At 44.0% G+C, this 17127-nt stretch overlaps 1 protein-coding gene across 50 annotated transcripts in view; it reads left to right on the forward strand.

Moving 5' to 3' along the window:
• PKP4 (plakophilin 4) overlaps positions 1 to 15070 on the forward strand; it is a 228323-nt gene extending 213253 nt beyond the window's left edge. For 40 of the 50 annotated variants that reach the window (XM_070240982.1, XM_005601503.4, XM_070240985.1 and 37 more), the window contains 6 exons: positions 3016 to 3211; positions 7327 to 7411; positions 7535 to 7652; positions 10450 to 10578; positions 12214 to 12287; positions 14063 to 15070. In XM_070240982.1, coding sequence (XP_070097083.1) covers positions 3016 to 3211; positions 7327 to 7411; positions 7535 to 7652; positions 10450 to 10578; positions 12214 to 12287; positions 14063 to 14311 — 851 coding nt within the window. In that variant the 3' untranslated portion in view covers positions 14312 to 15070. The remainder of the gene's footprint in view (positions 1 to 3015; positions 3212 to 7326; positions 7412 to 7534; positions 7653 to 10449; positions 10579 to 12213; positions 12288 to 14062) is intronic. The other 10 variants (XM_070241002.1, XM_070240998.1, XM_005601504.4 and 7 more) reach the window with 2 other exon arrangements.
• The last annotated feature ends 2057 nt before the right edge of the window (positions 15071 to 17127 follow it).

Raw genomic sequence — 17127 nt, forward strand, 5'->3', positions numbered from 1 at the left:
TCTATCCTTTGTGACCATTCCTTTTCAGCAAGAGGCTGGCTCATCAATTAAACATTGATCAGGGAAGGTAAATTTTCAGAAAAGCTAGTGATTTCAGTTATACATTACAACACTACTTCATAGATTTGGTGTCTCCGTTTCCCAAGAGAAGGTCATTTCTTGAGCACCAAAAAAGTTTTAATTCTCCCTTTCTGATTTTTGAGACTGATTTCTGCTAATTCACCATCACTACTATGTTCTAAGTAAAAAAAAAAAGAAATCAATGAATGATTTGTAACTTTTCCTTCTCAGATCTGTGTAAATGCTCACCACAAGTCAGGGCCACTGTCCCAAGGCCATTTCCACCCCAGGGCAGGGTAAGGCAAACGAGGCACATAGGGTGCCAAATTTTAGGAGGCAATCACCATCAGGTCCATCCAAATGTAGGGTTGGCGCTTACATGAATCTGAGAATGAGTGCCTCTTTAAGTTTTCACCCTAGGCAGCTTAGCTTGCCCGCCTCCGGGGCATTGCCGCATCTCAAGCCAAGTGTGGGGTAAAGAAAAGATCAGAGACCCTCCAGTAGGCCACAGGTTAAACTCTGGATCTGCTGCCCACTGGTTGTGTAACCCAGGCTGTCCTTCATCTAAATTGAACGCTCTTCCTCAACCCCATCTATGAAGGGAGCTGACGATGCCTGCTATCCTCACCATGGGTTTGCTGTGAAAATAAAATGAGAGGGTAAGGCAGCTACTTACAAACCACCAAGTTCCACGCCAGTCCCACAGCTGAGGGCAGGTCAGGGGAGACGGAGGGGGAGGTTGGCAAGATCTTATGTGGATTAGTGAGTATATCTTGAACTTATATTAAACATGCCTACCATGAGAGAGAGAGATTGGGAGACAAAGAGGGAGAGAGAGAGAGAACAAGGGCAATGATGTTTGCCTTAAAGAGTCGCTGTGAGGATTCACTGTGCCAGCTTATACAAAAGCCCCTCACCCGCTGCCTGGCAGAATTGCTGTTTTAAATTATGGCCTAGATTAACCTGCTCTTAACACTGTTCCTTTGAGCCAAATCGTCCCCACAGAGAGAAAAGGAGCTTCTTCCATGCCCTGTTCCTACAGTCCAGCCCAATTCCAATAAATGTGTTATAATAGTTAATGCCCACGCTTCCTTGAGAAAAATCCTTTAGGTCTCTAAAGAGAGATTTTTTTAGTGATTTTTGTTACCTCTATATTGTTCTAGTCTCTTCTAAAAAGCACGCATAGTGTGAGAGGTTTTAATGCTAAAAAATAAAGGGTTGACAACTGGGAGGAGACAGAGGAGGCAGAAGGTGCGGGGCCAACACCACTGAGTGCCAAGGCCTTCAGGAAGAAGGAACACACGTTCCAGAGTCCTGGCCTTCTCTCAGTGCATCCCTGTGTTTTCTATGAATGTCCTAGCCCCCTTTTAAACTTTCACGGGCATTTCCTCTCTCCACTGAGGAGCAGTTTTTTGCTCACCTGTAGCACTCTTGAACTGTTTGTGAGTCACTTTTTCTTGTTTCCCTATAAAGATCCTTTCCTTCCTGTGAGGTCTGAACCCCTTGCAGATTCAATATTTGGCTCTAATTTACCCAGCACTTCTGTTCCTAATAACCATCCCCTTCTCTGACCCCTTCACCTCTCCTCATGTCCATCACCAGCACTAGCAATGGGCTTTCTCTTCAGAGCCATATTTCACAAAGAAACAAAGTCATGTCCCCTCAGAAAAGTTACTGCATATTCACCTCAGTCGGATCGGACCAAGCAGCTGTCTGGAGCTGCAGGCTCTGAGGGAACTGCCAGGCTCACTCACAGGCGGGTGAGCTCCCTTATCCCAAGCCTCAGGAGAGCAATTACAGTTGCACCTTAGCAAAATGACGGATTACATGTCATGGACCTTTTGGTCATTTGTGAGTATTCAGAATCACCAGTGCCAACTTATCATTCGTTCTTAAAAACCACATTTATTTTCTGGTTTACAATGTCATCACTGTTTCTCCAGTCCTCATAACAATGCTTGTTGTGAGTAAGCCAGAGTCTTCCCTTTGACATGCTGTACATTATGCAGCATGTACGCAGGGCCTGTCTTCTACTGCTTATGTTTGTATATAAATCGGTCTTTAATGAAAACCCCATTTAGTATCCACTCAATTATTAGCATAGGAACAAAAAAAAATAAGAAAATATTTACTTGAGCTTTAGTTAATTTCTTTTGTTTGAAGTGTAATTATTCCAGTTTGTCAGTTGGTAATTGAAATTGAAAAAGCTAAAGATAATCTCTTTTTAGGGCAGAGTAAGAGAAATGGAGTCTCCAGGGGTGCTTCAATAGCTAAGGACTGCCCAGCCTTATCCTATCAAGAACTTTATTATTATCGCCTTCCTCCTGGCTGATAATATATCCACAATTTTATTAGCAAAACTTTACTTATATCTTCTTTAAAAGAGACTAACATGTTGTTATCACTATTGTCGTCAGACCAGGTAATATATACCCTCAACTTGATAAAAATGTCTAATTGTACCCAGTTGGCATGTTAAGATCCAGAAGCATTTAATGAAAAGTATTGTTTGGCAGCCTTATTTAGTCCAGCTTATTCAAAGATAAGTCTTTAAAAGCTTTAAGAGAAAGTTGAGGTATTTTTTTTGCATAGGAATTCAATCGAGAATAAAATTTACCATCATAATTCCTTTATTTCTCACTATTAATGAAAAGAGTTGAACTAAAGCAACTTAATTGGTGTGCCCATTTTTATACACTGATTTACATTTTCTTTCAGAGATTTCAGTAATGTTTTATAAGCCTATCATGTCTTCAAGTGACTTTGCAGTAAATGTTAACTTTCCGCTCACAGTTATATTTGTCATCTCCTTCTTTGCCGTGGGTTTTTTTTTTCCTGTTATTGTCTCTGTTGAAGTTTATCTTTAAGAAGCTGCACAGTTACAATCTTTCAACAACAACGTGACAAACACCTAGTACCTCCTGAAAGTAGAATGAAATCTTTTGCATTTGGCAGGTAAATACGCCATGCGAGACCTGGTCAACCGGCTTCCTGGCGGCAGCGGCCCCAGCGTGCTGTCTGATGAGACCATGGCAGCCATCTGCTGTGCTCTGCACGAGGTCACCAGCAAAAACATGGAGAATGCCAAAGCCCTGGCCGACTCGGGGGGGATCGAAAAGCTGGTGAACATAACCAAGGGCAGGGGAGACAGGCAAGTCTGCTGCAAAGAGACTCGAGCATGAGGCTCTTATTCCCGGGATCATCCTGTGATAAGAGCCTCTGTCAAAGATACATTTCCTATTGGAAAGGATTTATTTCCACATTTCTTATAGGCCAATAAGCTAAGCAGTTTCTGCAGTTTAAACCTGTTTGGCTAGGAGAGGCATTTGCGGTCATGTAGCCCCTTTTCTGGTTTTTACTTTATTGTAACTGCCCACATTCGTTTCTGTCTCTAAAGCCACATTTGGTTGTACGAACCCCTGGAAGAATCAGAGATGCCGCATGAGGAAAATCTGGCGTCACCATTTCCCTCGCGCCTTTGGCTCTGCTCCAGGCTCTCGGGCCTGTTCTGCAAGAACGTCTTCTTGAATCCTCAGTTCTGGGATCGATTCCTCTGTGGGTGCCCAGAAGGCATTAAAATCACTCCTGTGCAGCAGGGCCTGCGTGTGGCCACAGGATGTGCTCAGGGCTTGCATCATACATTTCCCTTTGCTTCTGGTGACACCTAATTGATGAAGCAGCAAAAGTATGGATTAGAGAAACAGTGGCAAAAATAGAAGCTATTTTTTTGTCATGGAGCTATAGCAGGGACTGGAAATTTGCCTTTGTGTCAGATAGACAATCCTTCAAGGAAGTGGGAGGTAGGGCTGCTTGGCACCTTCACAACACAGCAGGACAGCCGCCACCTGATCCGTAGTAAATGGCACCGCTCGCCCCTCTCTCCGCCCCTCCCTGCTCTCTTCTCCTTCACAGCACTGACCCCCTGAGATGGTATTGATGGCTTTCTCTGGACTCAGTCTCCCCCAGTAACAGGGACTTTGTCTTTTTGTTCCCTGCTGTGTCCTCTGTGTCTAGAACAAACCCTGGCCCATATTAGGTGCTCAGTAAATATTTAGTGATTGGCTGAGTGACAGTGCATGAACTCACATTATGTCTTGTCTAGTCTTTCAGGTTATACATTTGAAGGAATTTCTAAAATAGAAGAATAATATAGCAAAGCATATTCTCACCCCCTAGAAACCACACCTATCAATATTAACCTTATTTCCTTTCAGTCCTTCTTTTCTTCTGTACCTTTTTTTATTTCATTAGTAATAAATCCACACACTCTTCTTTTTATTTCAAAGGAAATGAAACATTACAAATAAAGCTAAGGTCCTATTCCACTAACGCCTCTCCTCCTTGCTCCCCTGAGGTAACCATAATTACTTTCTGTGCTCTTAAAATTTTGTTAGATAGCCTTCATTTGTGAAAGGCATAGGAAGAAGCTGGAGAAATCCTGAACCAGTGCCAAAACCTTGTATATTAAAAAAAGTATTCCCTACCCAGTCTAATCTTTTTTTCAAAGCAAGAGATTCAAAAAGTCCTGGGTCAAATCAAGTTGTCTTCTGAACATAAATTTACCTTTCCTTATGATTCATTCACGAAGTATTTATTGCCTACCTGCTGTGTGCTACAGGAGTGAGCAGATGACACGACAAACCCCCCTCAGGTAGCTTACATCCCGTGGGTGAGGTAGCTGAAGTGCAGTTGAGGGAGTAACACACACAGCCTGTCGGATGGGGCTGAGTGGTGGGATGAATAATGAAATCAGGGACGGTGATAGGGTAGGGGTGGGGTTCACAATTTTAGACAGGTGGTCAGGGAAAGCCTCACAGAGATAGTGCCTTTTGAACACAGACCTGGATGAGGGGAGGGAGGGAGCAATCCAGCCCTCTAAGAAAGAGCATTTCAGGCACAGGGAACAAATTGAAGGGCCCTGAGATGGAAGAACACCTTGTGTGTGATGAGCAGCCAGAAGCCAGTGGGGCTGGAACAGAGCAAGTCAAGGGGAAAAGAGGAGGAGGGGAAGTAACCAGAAGTCTAGGACCGTGTGGGTCAGCGTCAGACCTCCAAGTAGAGACTAATGGTGGCAGCAGTTGCTATGGTAAAAAAGGGGTCAATTCTGACATGGTTGAAAGGGAGAATCAACAGAGTTTGCTAAAGGATTAGATGAACAGCATGAGAGGAGGCAAATGTCAAGGATGACTCCAAGGTCTTTGACAAAAGAGACCACAGGGTGGAATTGCCACTTACCAACACGGCAGCCTGTGGGAGGAGCAAGATTTTAGGAAGGCCAGGAGTTTGTTCTGGACATGTTACATTTGAGATGTCTATTGGCCGTCCACATGGAGTTTCTAGTCTGCAGGAGGGTATACTTATGTTCAGGATAGAGATCCAGGCTAGAAATGCAAATTTGAGAGTCATCAATGTATAAGTGGCCTGTTTAGAGAAGTGAAATGGGCTGAGATCCATAAGGAAGTCATAGAGAAGAAAAAAGGCTTGAGGGCTGATGTCCCTCATAGTTAGAGGCCAAGGAGATGAGGAGCCTACAAAGGAGCCCAAGAAAGAGCAGCCAGAGCATTCAGAAGAAAACCAAGCACAGCTGGTGTCGCACATGAAGGGAGTGTTTCAATGGTGAGCATGTGTCCACTGCTCCTGCTCGGTCAGGAAGGATAAGGATCGAGACTTGTCCAGTTGAACAATATTGACGTCATAGGTCTAAGAAAAGATGGGATGAGAAATTAGAGATGAGAATGCATAACTCTTTCGAGGAGTTGTGCTGCCAAGGGGAACAGAGAAGCTTCCTTGCTTTTCTCAGAGAGGTTTCTGCTCATAGAATTTGTCTCTAAAAATACCTCACCTGGTTGTTTGTGTGAAGGCATGTACCTGGCACTTGGCACACTCCTGCCTTGCCGAGTGCTGCAGAGTAGTCCTTGGAGCCAGGCGTGAAGTCTGCCTTTCACGCCTCTGTCCCACCTGCCTAGCACTCAAAGATGGGGAGATGAGCAGCAGCTGCAGTGTCAGGACCCAGCTGAGAAGGGGATGGCTGTGAGGTGTAAAGACCCTGCGAGGCCATCTTGGGTGTCTGAAACTTCATCTCTGTTCATTTCTTTAAGCTGTCTCCTTGCTCAGTGGTCCATTTTGAAAACTATAAAATTTAGAAAGGCTTTGAGTGGGTTGGTTTGACCTGGCTCTGCCCTTGACTCACTCTGGGGATCACTGAGAAGAATGAGTCTGGGAGGGCTGTGGGGGTGCAGGTGGATGCACAAATGCCCCACCCCTAGGAACAGAGGCTGTGAAGCCCCTGAATTTGCCCATGCTCCACCCTCACTGAAGCCCTCAGCGTCGTTAGTAACTCACACTCTATTGTGAGGGGCAGAGAAAGTGCCTCAGCCTGCTCACCTCTCTTCTTCCCCCACTTCATGAGAGTTGAATTGGGAAGATAATAAGTAGAAGGGGAAATCAGATTCTACATCCTGTGATCCATTGGAAGTCAAATTTTCAATGTTAAAATGAATTCTGAAGAGAGAGGTATTCAATTATCCTTACAGCTGACTCCTCAGGCCCTGATCCACCCCGGACGTGGCCATCTGAAGGCCTTTGCTGAGGCAGGAAGCTCCACTTCCCTCTTCACTTAGCAGTGAGGCCCTGATTTACAGGAACAGCTCCTGAGGTGAAATGCGGTGACACGAGGTCAGCAGTGCTTAAACTGAGTGCCAGTGTTCACCAAAAGGTCTTCAGAGAGAAGTAATAACTGACCATATTTTCCAAATGGAGCATTAGAGCACATATGTAGCTGTGTTTATGTAGATGTATAAGTAAGAAGCCAATGACGGTGTTTATATGAAGACCTAATAATGGGGGAGGGGCTTATATTAAATTAACTTGGCAGGGTCCTCAGACACTCAGGATGTGGCGTCATGGTCCCGTTAATCCCGAAGCCCCAGTAAGGCCAGCCCCTTAGTAGACATGGCGGGAGGCCAGAGACTGACGCTTGAAAGAGGCCCTCAACTGAGAGGTCACGGGCTCTTCTGACCACAGCTTCTCACTGCAGAGCTGACTGCCTGAGAGCCTTGCTTTGGTCCTTCCACCCCAGGCCAGCTCTGAACTTGACCAACGGCCAGGCACACCTGATTCCTGAGTGGTGGTTTCTAGCAACAGCCTCTGTGCCCTCCGGTCCTTGGAGAGATGGCCTCTTGGCCACTGGTTCACAGCCTGAATCCCTTCAAATGGAGCCTGAGGCTGTGCCGCCCACATTCATTAACATCCTCGTTCTCTCCCTAGATCATCTCTGAAAGTGGTGAAGGCAGCAGCCCAGGTCTTGAATACATTATGGCAATATCGGGACCTCCGGAGCATTTATAAAAAGGTAACTCGCAAGAATAGCTCTGAAATAATTAGCATTCATCAGAGCACACATTCATAATCATTTATTGTAATGAAATGTCATTATTCATTTTGAGAGGTTTCTTTTTCTCTTTTAACTTCACAGGATGGGTGGAATCAGAACCATTTTATTACACCTGTGTCGACGTTAGAGCGAGACCGATTCAAATCACATCCTTCCTTGTCTACCACCAACCAACAGATGTCACCCATCATTCAGTCAGGTCAGTGAGTAAACTCCACTCCTTGGCTAGAACATTTGTGTGACAGAACATTGTTTCCCACCCAGAGAAGATTGAACATAAGCTGATTAAGCCTGTCACCTCCAAACACTGAATTTGCTCTTTAAGCCGAAAGCCTTCTTTGGGAATTACATGCTGTTATAAACGACAAGCCCACTTTCCTCCTTCCATTTTAAAAGTTTATGTAAGTTTACACTAACTACAGTGCACAAAATTATCCCAGGGCCCTCCTTCCCCTTCCCTCCCCCAAGACTCTGCTTTACTAGGTTTGCCGAGGGGCCCTGGAGTCTGCATTTAACAAGCTGGCCTGCTGATGCAGATGCAGGAGAGTGGTGGAACACACTTTGAGAACCACTAGGTTGTGCCTAAAAATGGCTGCCTGACCTGCCTGCTGGCCATAGGTTTGCAATCTCTTCCAAAGTGATTTTTGAGTTTTTTAGTGAAAACTCTTAGATTAGACACGATCTTTAGACTCACATCCCGGGAGAGCTATGATCTCCTCCTGTGCCTTCCTCCTCCAGTTAAACCTCCATCTCTGGTTGCATTCCAGACCCCCAGCATCCATGGCTAAGGGGAACAGGCCCTCCAGGTGGGTTTACAAGAATTCCCTTTGATTTGTAAGTTGGGAATCTTGGCAATCATGGCAATCACACTACCTACTTATTGGTGGTGTTTAATTTGGTAGAAAGAATATTTTGAGACGCAGACTAAATTTTTTTTACATGTAAGGACAGAATATTACTACCAAGCCAAAGTCAATCCTGTAAATTTAATTCTTAACTAAATGAAACAGGAAAAGTAATAAGTATCTTTTTTTATTTGGCTTTAAATTTCCCATTCTGACATATAAATATTATGTGTTGTATTCACCTGTGCTACTGCTGGCAGTCTTATTTCTCATGTGGACAAAAAGACCAATATGTGACGAGTGGTTCTTGCCACTTAATTGGATGTCTCCAATTGTACTAGGAATTTTTAAAAATTATCTGTGCCTACTGCATATAGTGTATATTTATATCTTAGTTTTTAAATGATGAGTTGTTTTCTTCAGAGAGACCTATGCTTGGTGCTTGGCATCCTTGCTGAGCTCCCAGGTGTTGCCTGAGGCTGTCTTTATATAAATGCTCAGAATCCTCTAGGGACTGAGGAATAGGGGCGCCAGGAAGCAGGAGATTTGGCTTTTTAACAAAAGGCATATGTACAGGCAAAAGAATAATTTCAGACAGATTAGGACATAGTTACTAAGCAATGAACTTGTTTTGAGGACCTCTTAAATATACAAACTGGACAGTGTTGACAGGCCCCGTCCAGGTTCCTAGGGACCTTTTTGGATTCTGTTCCGAGGTAGGATATGATCACACTTGTTTCTCCAGTTATTCTAAGGGCTGATCATCCATCCGCAGCGCTAGTGTAGTGTCGGCTTATGGGCACATCTGATGCCCTGCTGATAGAATTGTGGGAGGCAGGTGGGCATGTTCTCTGTCCTCTTGCCTTCTAGAATGTAAGCGAGGTGAGTAGCACATAGACACTGGCCATGCATGCTCACCCTTGTTTAACACCAGTAACCCTGTGTCACTGAAGTGACTTTTTGGGGAAAATATTTCAGTGTCAGTCTTCCTCTGAAAGCATAAATGCATGCAGAACCACTATGGAAAGGTTTGGGGGCTGTTGCTTTCAAGTGGATCAAGTGAATAAGTGACCACTCTTATTTATAATTAACTTTAATGCAAGTAAAACCATTTTTTTGTGTGTCAACATAGCCTCATTATTAGAAATGTTTATTGAGGCTTAATTTACATTCAGTAAAATACACATATTTTAAGTGTACACTTTGATCATTTTTGACAAGTGAATACATACCTCCCCCACCCCCCAATCAAGATGCAGAACACTTCCATCACCCTAGAAAGTTCCTTTGTGTCTGCTGTCAGTCAATGCCTGGGCCCTAGAAGCAGCCACTTGATCTGGTATCTATTACTGTAGAAAGTGCAAAATGATTTTTTAGTGAGAAAAAGAAAAAAAAGATACACCATGTTTTCCTTCTGTGTAAAAATGTCCCAAAGGAGACCTATGGATAGATATGTTATTATTCAGTGTTTGGCTCAAGCTGGAGTAAAACGTCTTCTGGGCCTTTGTGAGGCCAGGCTTCTCAGCACCGGGAGCTGCTTGCTGAGTCAGGCTGACTGAGTTTACATAATTTCCCTGACAACTGATCACCCTGAAAAGAATGATAAATTTTATGGGCTGGGCACTCTTACTCCAACGCATTTAGAGATGCAGATATTTTTTTAATAATTAGAAATCAAAACATGCCGTAAAAGATCCATATACTGAAGAGCTGTACCTACAGGATAATAGATGGGTATTTTACAAGCCACTCAGCTGAGACCATAAAGTAGCAGATTTAGCTCTTGCCTGGCTAGTAAACTATTATCGCTCCCTCAGCTTCAGAGGCCCGATCACGTCATTGGGGGAACCCGCATGATCTCTGCCTGCGCCTCTCTCACGGGCGGCCGGCGCACTTCAGCTCTCCAGGAAGCTCGGGTATTGACCGCACTGATTTGCCACTGGCGGGCCTGCGGGTCGCGGTCTGGGTACTCAGGGCTGGCCGCTCCTCAACTCACAGCACCTCTAAGGGCTGATTTTTAGTGCCAGCTGTGTGCCACTTCTAATTATTGACCTTTGTTTTTCCAGAGGGGATTTTCCAGAGACACTGACAGTCTGCTTTCTCCTTCTTCTCCTCTTTCTCTCTCCCTCTTCCTTTTGCCTCTCCCTTCAGTCGGCAGCACCTCTTCCTCACCAGCACTGTTAGGAATCAGAGACCCTCGCTCTGAATACGATAGGACCCAGCCACCTATGCAGTATTACAATAGCCAAGGGGATGCCACACATAAAGGCCTGTACCCTGGTAAGACGCCAGTTGGGTGTGTGATCGAGTATCTCGAAAAGCCGCGTGTTTCCAGGCACTTGGCCAGTGGCTTGGGAAATAGCCCCTGCCTGCGCTGAGATGGTCCCCCAGCAGCAAACGTTGTTCCAGGCTCTCCATTTCCTGCTTCGGGGCCATTGCCTCTTCTGCTTGTTTTCTTCCCTTCCTGCTCCAGCAGGGTCTCCCTGTGTGGTCCGGTGCATCAGAACCCTGAGCTCTGTGGCGCTTTTCAGGGCCACATCTCCTAGACTGGCTCATCTCCTAAATTCAGACCTGAGAATGGAGATCAATTCCATTTACATTTTCATAGAAAAAGAGTTTGAATGAATAATAAAATGTATAATGTGATTCTCCTCAGAGTGATTATTTTTTAAGAATAACAAACATAATGTTACATAGTATTAATATTTTTATGTCCTATTTGGAAAGCTGTGCATATAATTTATTTAAAGGATGCCAACTCAAAGGTTTCCAAGATTTCATATTGTCCCCATTCTCAACTGTCCTGCAAATTATAACAACTCTAGAGGTTTCAAATAAGGCCATGTGAGCTACCAAAAAAAAAGTGATGCTCTTTTCTCAAAAAACCTATTTATTAAAAAGAAATAAATAAAAGCTGGTGGCAACTTAACTGCTGGGGGAGCAGTCTCAGTTGTGCTGTTGTCTTTGAAATTGTGATTTCACAAGACTGTTTACTAATCGACTATTGTTACTATGGCAATTAATAGCTCAGAAAATTGCAGATGCTACGTTTCAAACACCAAGCTCTTTGCAAAGGAAAACCACATACAAACTGAAGTGCATTGTTGCTTCAGATTTGCAGCAGCCTGCTTTGTTTTAAAGATCGCCTTCTTAGCATGCGCACCCTTCTGTATCTTCTTTGCTTGCTTCAATAAACTAATTTGCCTCAAGTGTGTTTCATTTTCCTCATTAAAAAAATAAAAATCTTTGCTAGCCTTAAGTATAATAGAAGGGTAACCAGTGACATCATCGGGAGTCTACTCTGGACTCTTGAAGACAACTGACTACCAGGTTCTTTTGTTTTAAAATGTACTTAAATATAGCAGACCCAAGACTGTGCCTCCATGTGGCCAGGCTGCTTAGAATATGCCTGTGCCCGCTCTTTCCAGGACCTGGGATTTTGAATCAAAGCTGTTCTGAAGGCATGGAGCTTGTTCTAATGTGTTTCCCTTCCCCGTCTGACCCAGTGCTCTAGCTCAGAGCCCTGGAAAAGTGATGGTCCTCAGCTCAGGGAGCAAGGCTGCTTGCTGTTCAGAACCAGCCAGGGAGATCTTCACAGGTAGGAACAGCTCCCCACAGTGACCAGAAGTTGAGAAAGAACTCTCTTTTCATGAGCTATGCCTTGGCATTGCTTTTCGGTGAAGCACACACATGGCCTATTTTTGCCGTATTCCTTAGCTCCTAATAACCCTGGGGCAAGCAGCAACCAGGTTAGCTCCAGGGACCCCAGGCTGCTGACTGTCCCAGCCTGTGCTGGCACCAGAGGAAGGCAGGCCCTGACAGGGATGGCACCAGCCCTAGTGCAGGGGCCCCACACAGCCCAATGGACCGGAGTAATGAGCACTAGTTTTAATTTCATAAAATATTTTCTTACAGGCTCCAGCAAACCTTCACCAATTTACATCAGTTCCTATTCCTCACCAGCAAGAGAACAAAATAGACGGCTGCAGGTGAATTTGCAATATCATTTTTACAGAAGGCCGATTAGCAGGGATCAATACAGTAAGGGGTCTGCGCCGGTTGACTTACCAGAGCTGGGCCAACACGGCAGGGGCCGAGGAGCTTTCCCTGGGGATCTTCGCTCCTCGGAAGCTCATCCGTGGTTTAAGCAGATCACTTCCACAGTAGCCTCATATCCTTGAATATCCGAATCGGTGCTGCTGAGACCACCATGCCACTGATGGGAACCAGCTGAGAAGTCTTTAACTCCTATTCTTTGCCCAACAATTTCCTTTTCCCACTCTTTTTTTTTCTGTTAGTCTCTAATATCTCTTCCATCCTCTGGGCGGGGAAGGACTGGTAAGGAAACTTCATTCTCTCATCTCATTGCTCTCTTCTTGTATACTTCATTCTCCATCTTCATGAGTCCCTCCTCATCCCAGCCTCCATGGTTTGAACACACTTGAGTCCATGGCCAGGTCTCCATTAGTCTCAGAGGTCAAACTGGACTCAGCCCTGCTAGGGCAGAACCCACTCTCCATCAGAGGGGGCTACTGGTTGTAACATTGAATCTGTGCTTTCATGGGGGGCCTAAAATTCGGTTGTTCCTGATGTCATGTTCACATGGGTCATCTGATCTCTCCTCTTACCTTCCAATAACACATGAGCAACTGGGGTTTCCCAAACAAGCCTGTATCCTGTCCTTCAAATGAGGATGCTCCAAGACCTCCTTCCATCTCATCATCCTTTCTCTGTAGATGGAAGAAAAAGAATTTCCCAAGTTACTCATAATTTATGCTATGGTGTTTTGGTCAGGAGAAATAGCCTCAGAATCATAACTCTAACTTTAGTTAAAAAGAGAAATCAGCTCTGTAATCCTTATAATGTCAGAATGCACTTAGTTCCAGAAAATGATGCTGATACCTATGTGGTAAATTTGTGACATCTTACTAAGTGGAGAGATTTGGGCGTGATCAAGAAGAAAGACAGATATGAGAACCAAGACAATTTTCCTCCAAACATATTTGAAGAAATTAATGTGAGGTCAGAGATAAGACAACACAAAGGAAACGGGGCCGGGTGCCCTACGTGGATGCCCACGGGTGTCTCGCCTTGCTCCCTTACAGATGGATTTGTTAGCCCTGGCTTGGGGAAGTCTTTTCCTTTAGAATTGTATTTTCTCACGTGTGTCTTCTAATTTTGTTACTCTCCTGCCTGGAGATTCCTTTTTCCTTTAATAGTACAGCAGAGTTTCCAAAGTGTAACTGTTGTTCACCAAACTACATATTTCTTTTAAAATTGAGGGATGGCTTCAGTCTTTCTCTCTGAGGTAAATGTTTTTAAAGATGGTTCTGCAATTATACAACTATCACAAACCGAAAATCCAACATCCAACTAAATTCATGATGTGCTAAATGGTTCCCCTGTGTCAAAGCAGAAATCAAAGCCATGCCCAGGTAACGGGACCCTCCACAGCAGAGCACAGAACTGGGCGTCAAGTAAGGAGGGAGGTGGCCAGGGGTTGGACTGGGCTCGCCTGAGACACTGACTTCTAGAGGCCTTAGGACAGGACTTGAGCAAACTGCCAGCCCACCCGCAAATGTAGTTTAAAATCCTCACAGTTCAGTAGTAAACATACAGTGTGCACCAGAAACAACTTTGAGCCATAAGTTTACAAATAATGAATACTGCTTTAAAAATAGAAGGAGGAAGCCCACCTTAATTTCCTTATACATGTTTTTCCAAAAATTGCTTTGATTTATTTGCTTTTTCATTTTGTCAACAGCATCAACAGCTGTATTATAGTCAAGATGACTCCAACAGAAAGAACTTTGATGCATACAGATTGTATTTGCAGTCTCCTCATAGCTATGAAGATCCTTATTTTGATGACCGAGTTCACTTTCCAGCTTCTACTGATTATTCAACACAGTATGGACTGAAATCGACCACAAATTATGTGGACTTTTATTCCACTAAACGACCTTCTTATAGAGCAGAACAGTACCCAGGGTCCCCGGACTCATGGGTGTAGCACCAAGATGCTCGGTCGAGGAACTCTTTCTTTCTAACCTTGTTTGGATTGAGATGAAATGTCTGCCTTGCTGATTTGCTGATGAAATGTGAAAGTGAAATGGAAGGAATGAGTGAAGAGCATATTTTTTTCTTTTTTTGAGGAATTATCAGGGAAGTGAGGAAACCTTTGGGAGAGAGGACTTTCTAAGCTCTACTTACGCGTTAGATCTAATTACCTATAGATTCTGTAGTCTGGTGGAGGTGTGGGCGATGTGATGAGAGGTTTGAGAAATGGGTGAAATGAGATGGGGTATGTGTAGGTCAAATCAAATTAAAGATGATTTTTTTAATGTGAATAAAGTTATGTTCTGATAGTTTGTACAGAAAAAAAATAAAATGGATGCCCTTCACGTTTTATTGCTATTACTAAATGTCAAGATTGTATGCTATTATGTCTTGTAAATTTCTTTTGCTGGTGTAAATATGGAAATGCCACATTGGTTAAGTGCCATCATTTGTAATGCAGTGTGTCATTTGAAAAGAGATTTGAAGAATCTGACAGCTTAAAAGACAAGTGGGAAATCCAAGGAATTGTTAGCAATTAAAAACAAAACTACAACATCCTATGTTTTCAAAATGAATAGTGTACCTTTGAAGCACAAAGTCCAGTCTGGTATAGCAGCACCATGCCCATTCCCGGCCTCTTTCATAGGACACTTCACTGCCATTTTCTATGCACATGAAAGAGAAATAAATGTGGAAATTTCATCCTTGGAAATTTGTTCCCTGTTCTTTTTTTATTTTCTGTGTATAATACAGAAAAGCAGATTTAATTAATGGAAATCTAATTGTATGTTGGAAACAGCTTAAATATATCCAGCTATTTTGGACTTTTCCTAGTTTTATACAGTTAATACACTTTGTGAGTTGGACCATACCAAAGAATGAAGCTATGAATTTGCCTCCTCTTTATCTTAGTATTTTTATTTCTTGGGATTTGTTTTGAATCTAATACACATTGCTGTTTTATTGTGTTTTTTTCAGACTGCTGTATACATTTAACATTAACACCACTTTTCACCTAAGAAAAATTACATCTGGCAGCCTAGCCCTAACTAAAGTGACAATGACTCCTTTTGGTATCATTTTTAAGAACTCAGTAACTGCATAAAAACAGTGTTTGGGCACTTACTGGTTGGTACCAAGGTAGTAAACCGAAACAAATTCTACACAATTATTTTGCTGAATAATTCTGTGAGACACAATAATTCCTGGATTAGAGACAGGGTCAGGGAAGCCCCACATACATAGTAGGCAGGAGTCCCAATAATACCAAACAGCATTACTTGTAAGCTTTTCTCCATCTGTGGATACAGTGAGGGGCACCAGCCCCAAGAGGCCCAAAGTCTGAGGCCTTCCCAAGTCTTACAGTTTCCACCCTGGATTTTATGTGGGAGACAACCCATATGGCAAGTCAAACGCGGAGGTATTGACTTAGGTCAGTATATCCTGCAAACATGATACAAATCATAGATTGAAACGTGTGTGCTTTGATCTGTGAGTCTAAGGAAAGAGACCCAAGAGAAAAGTGCTTTCCCTTGCAGAATGGACCACAGCCCAAAATTAGGATCCAAAGTGAAATGGGAATCCAAGTATACACACAGAGATTCCTAAAGTCCGACAGTGGGGGCCTTTCTGGTGTGCAGGCTGTCTGAACAGGACCTGGGGCCAGTGCCCACAGCCAGACTGCCCGCCGCCCCAGCCTCCTGGCCCTTGCAGAGCTTAGGAAACCCCTCAAGGTGGCAGAGGCTGCTGGATTTCCCCAAAGAACTGGCTTCAGGCCTTTTGAGAAGTCTGTATCCATTTGGGCTTTGAGTCACTGACTTCCCTGAACCTGATTATTTTCGTGTTGAGGTTAAAGGCCCTCACTGGAGGAGTCAGGGATACAAGGGAACCTGCAGCTGGCCTGAGCTGATTGGTGGTAACTGACTTCCTTAGTCTTTGGGGTAACTTAGTGGACCCAGGTCCCCTACTGTGACAGGCAGCATTTGAAAAACTGATCCAAATTTGGGTTGCAGAGAGCTCCTCACTTGGGCCTCCAGCCAGACCTCCCCATGAGGCCAGAAAGAGGCCTGGGGGTGAGGACTGGGCTGAAGGTCAGATGCCCTGTAAGGCTCTTCCCCGGTGACTGGGGAAAAGAAACTGCAGAGAGAGAGGCTGAAAGATAGAAAACTACGTCATTTCTCAAAAAACTGAGTGTACTCTCCCTCCAAGATATAGGAATAAAGAAACTGTGAAAACAAAGCTAACTTTTTGTTGCTACCCTAATGTCACCAGGTAGCATGCAGAATTCAGCCCTCAGGAAAAGTTCTGTGGTTCTGCTCAGCACACTTCCACCCTGACCCCAAATTAGCTTTAGCATCACCTGGGCAGCTTTCATAACTAGGAGGGCCCCACCCTGACCAATTAAAACCACAGAGCTGGGGTCTAGGAATCAGTATTCCTTTGTTTTGTTTTTTTTTTTTGGTGAGGAAGATTGGCCCTGAGCTAACATCTGTTGCCCATTTTCCTCTTTTTGTTTGAAGAAGGTTGTTGCTGAGCTAAATCTGTGCCAATCTTCGTCTACTTTGTATGTGGGACGCAGCCACAGCATGGCTTGATGAGCAGTATGTAAGTCCATACCTGGGACCCGAACTCACTAACCCTGGGGCACCTAAACGGAGTGCACAAAATTAACCACTATGCCACCAGGCTGGCCCCTAGGCATCAATATTCTTGAAAAGCAACATGAGTGATTGCAATATGCAGTCAAGGTGAGAGCAACATGGCCCACAC

This window comes from Equus caballus, chromosome 18 (genome assembly GCF_041296265.1).
Source record: "Equus caballus isolate H_3958 breed thoroughbred chromosome 18, TB-T2T, whole genome shotgun sequence".
Lineage (NCBI taxonomy): Eukaryota > Metazoa > Chordata > Mammalia > Perissodactyla > Equidae > Equus > Equus caballus.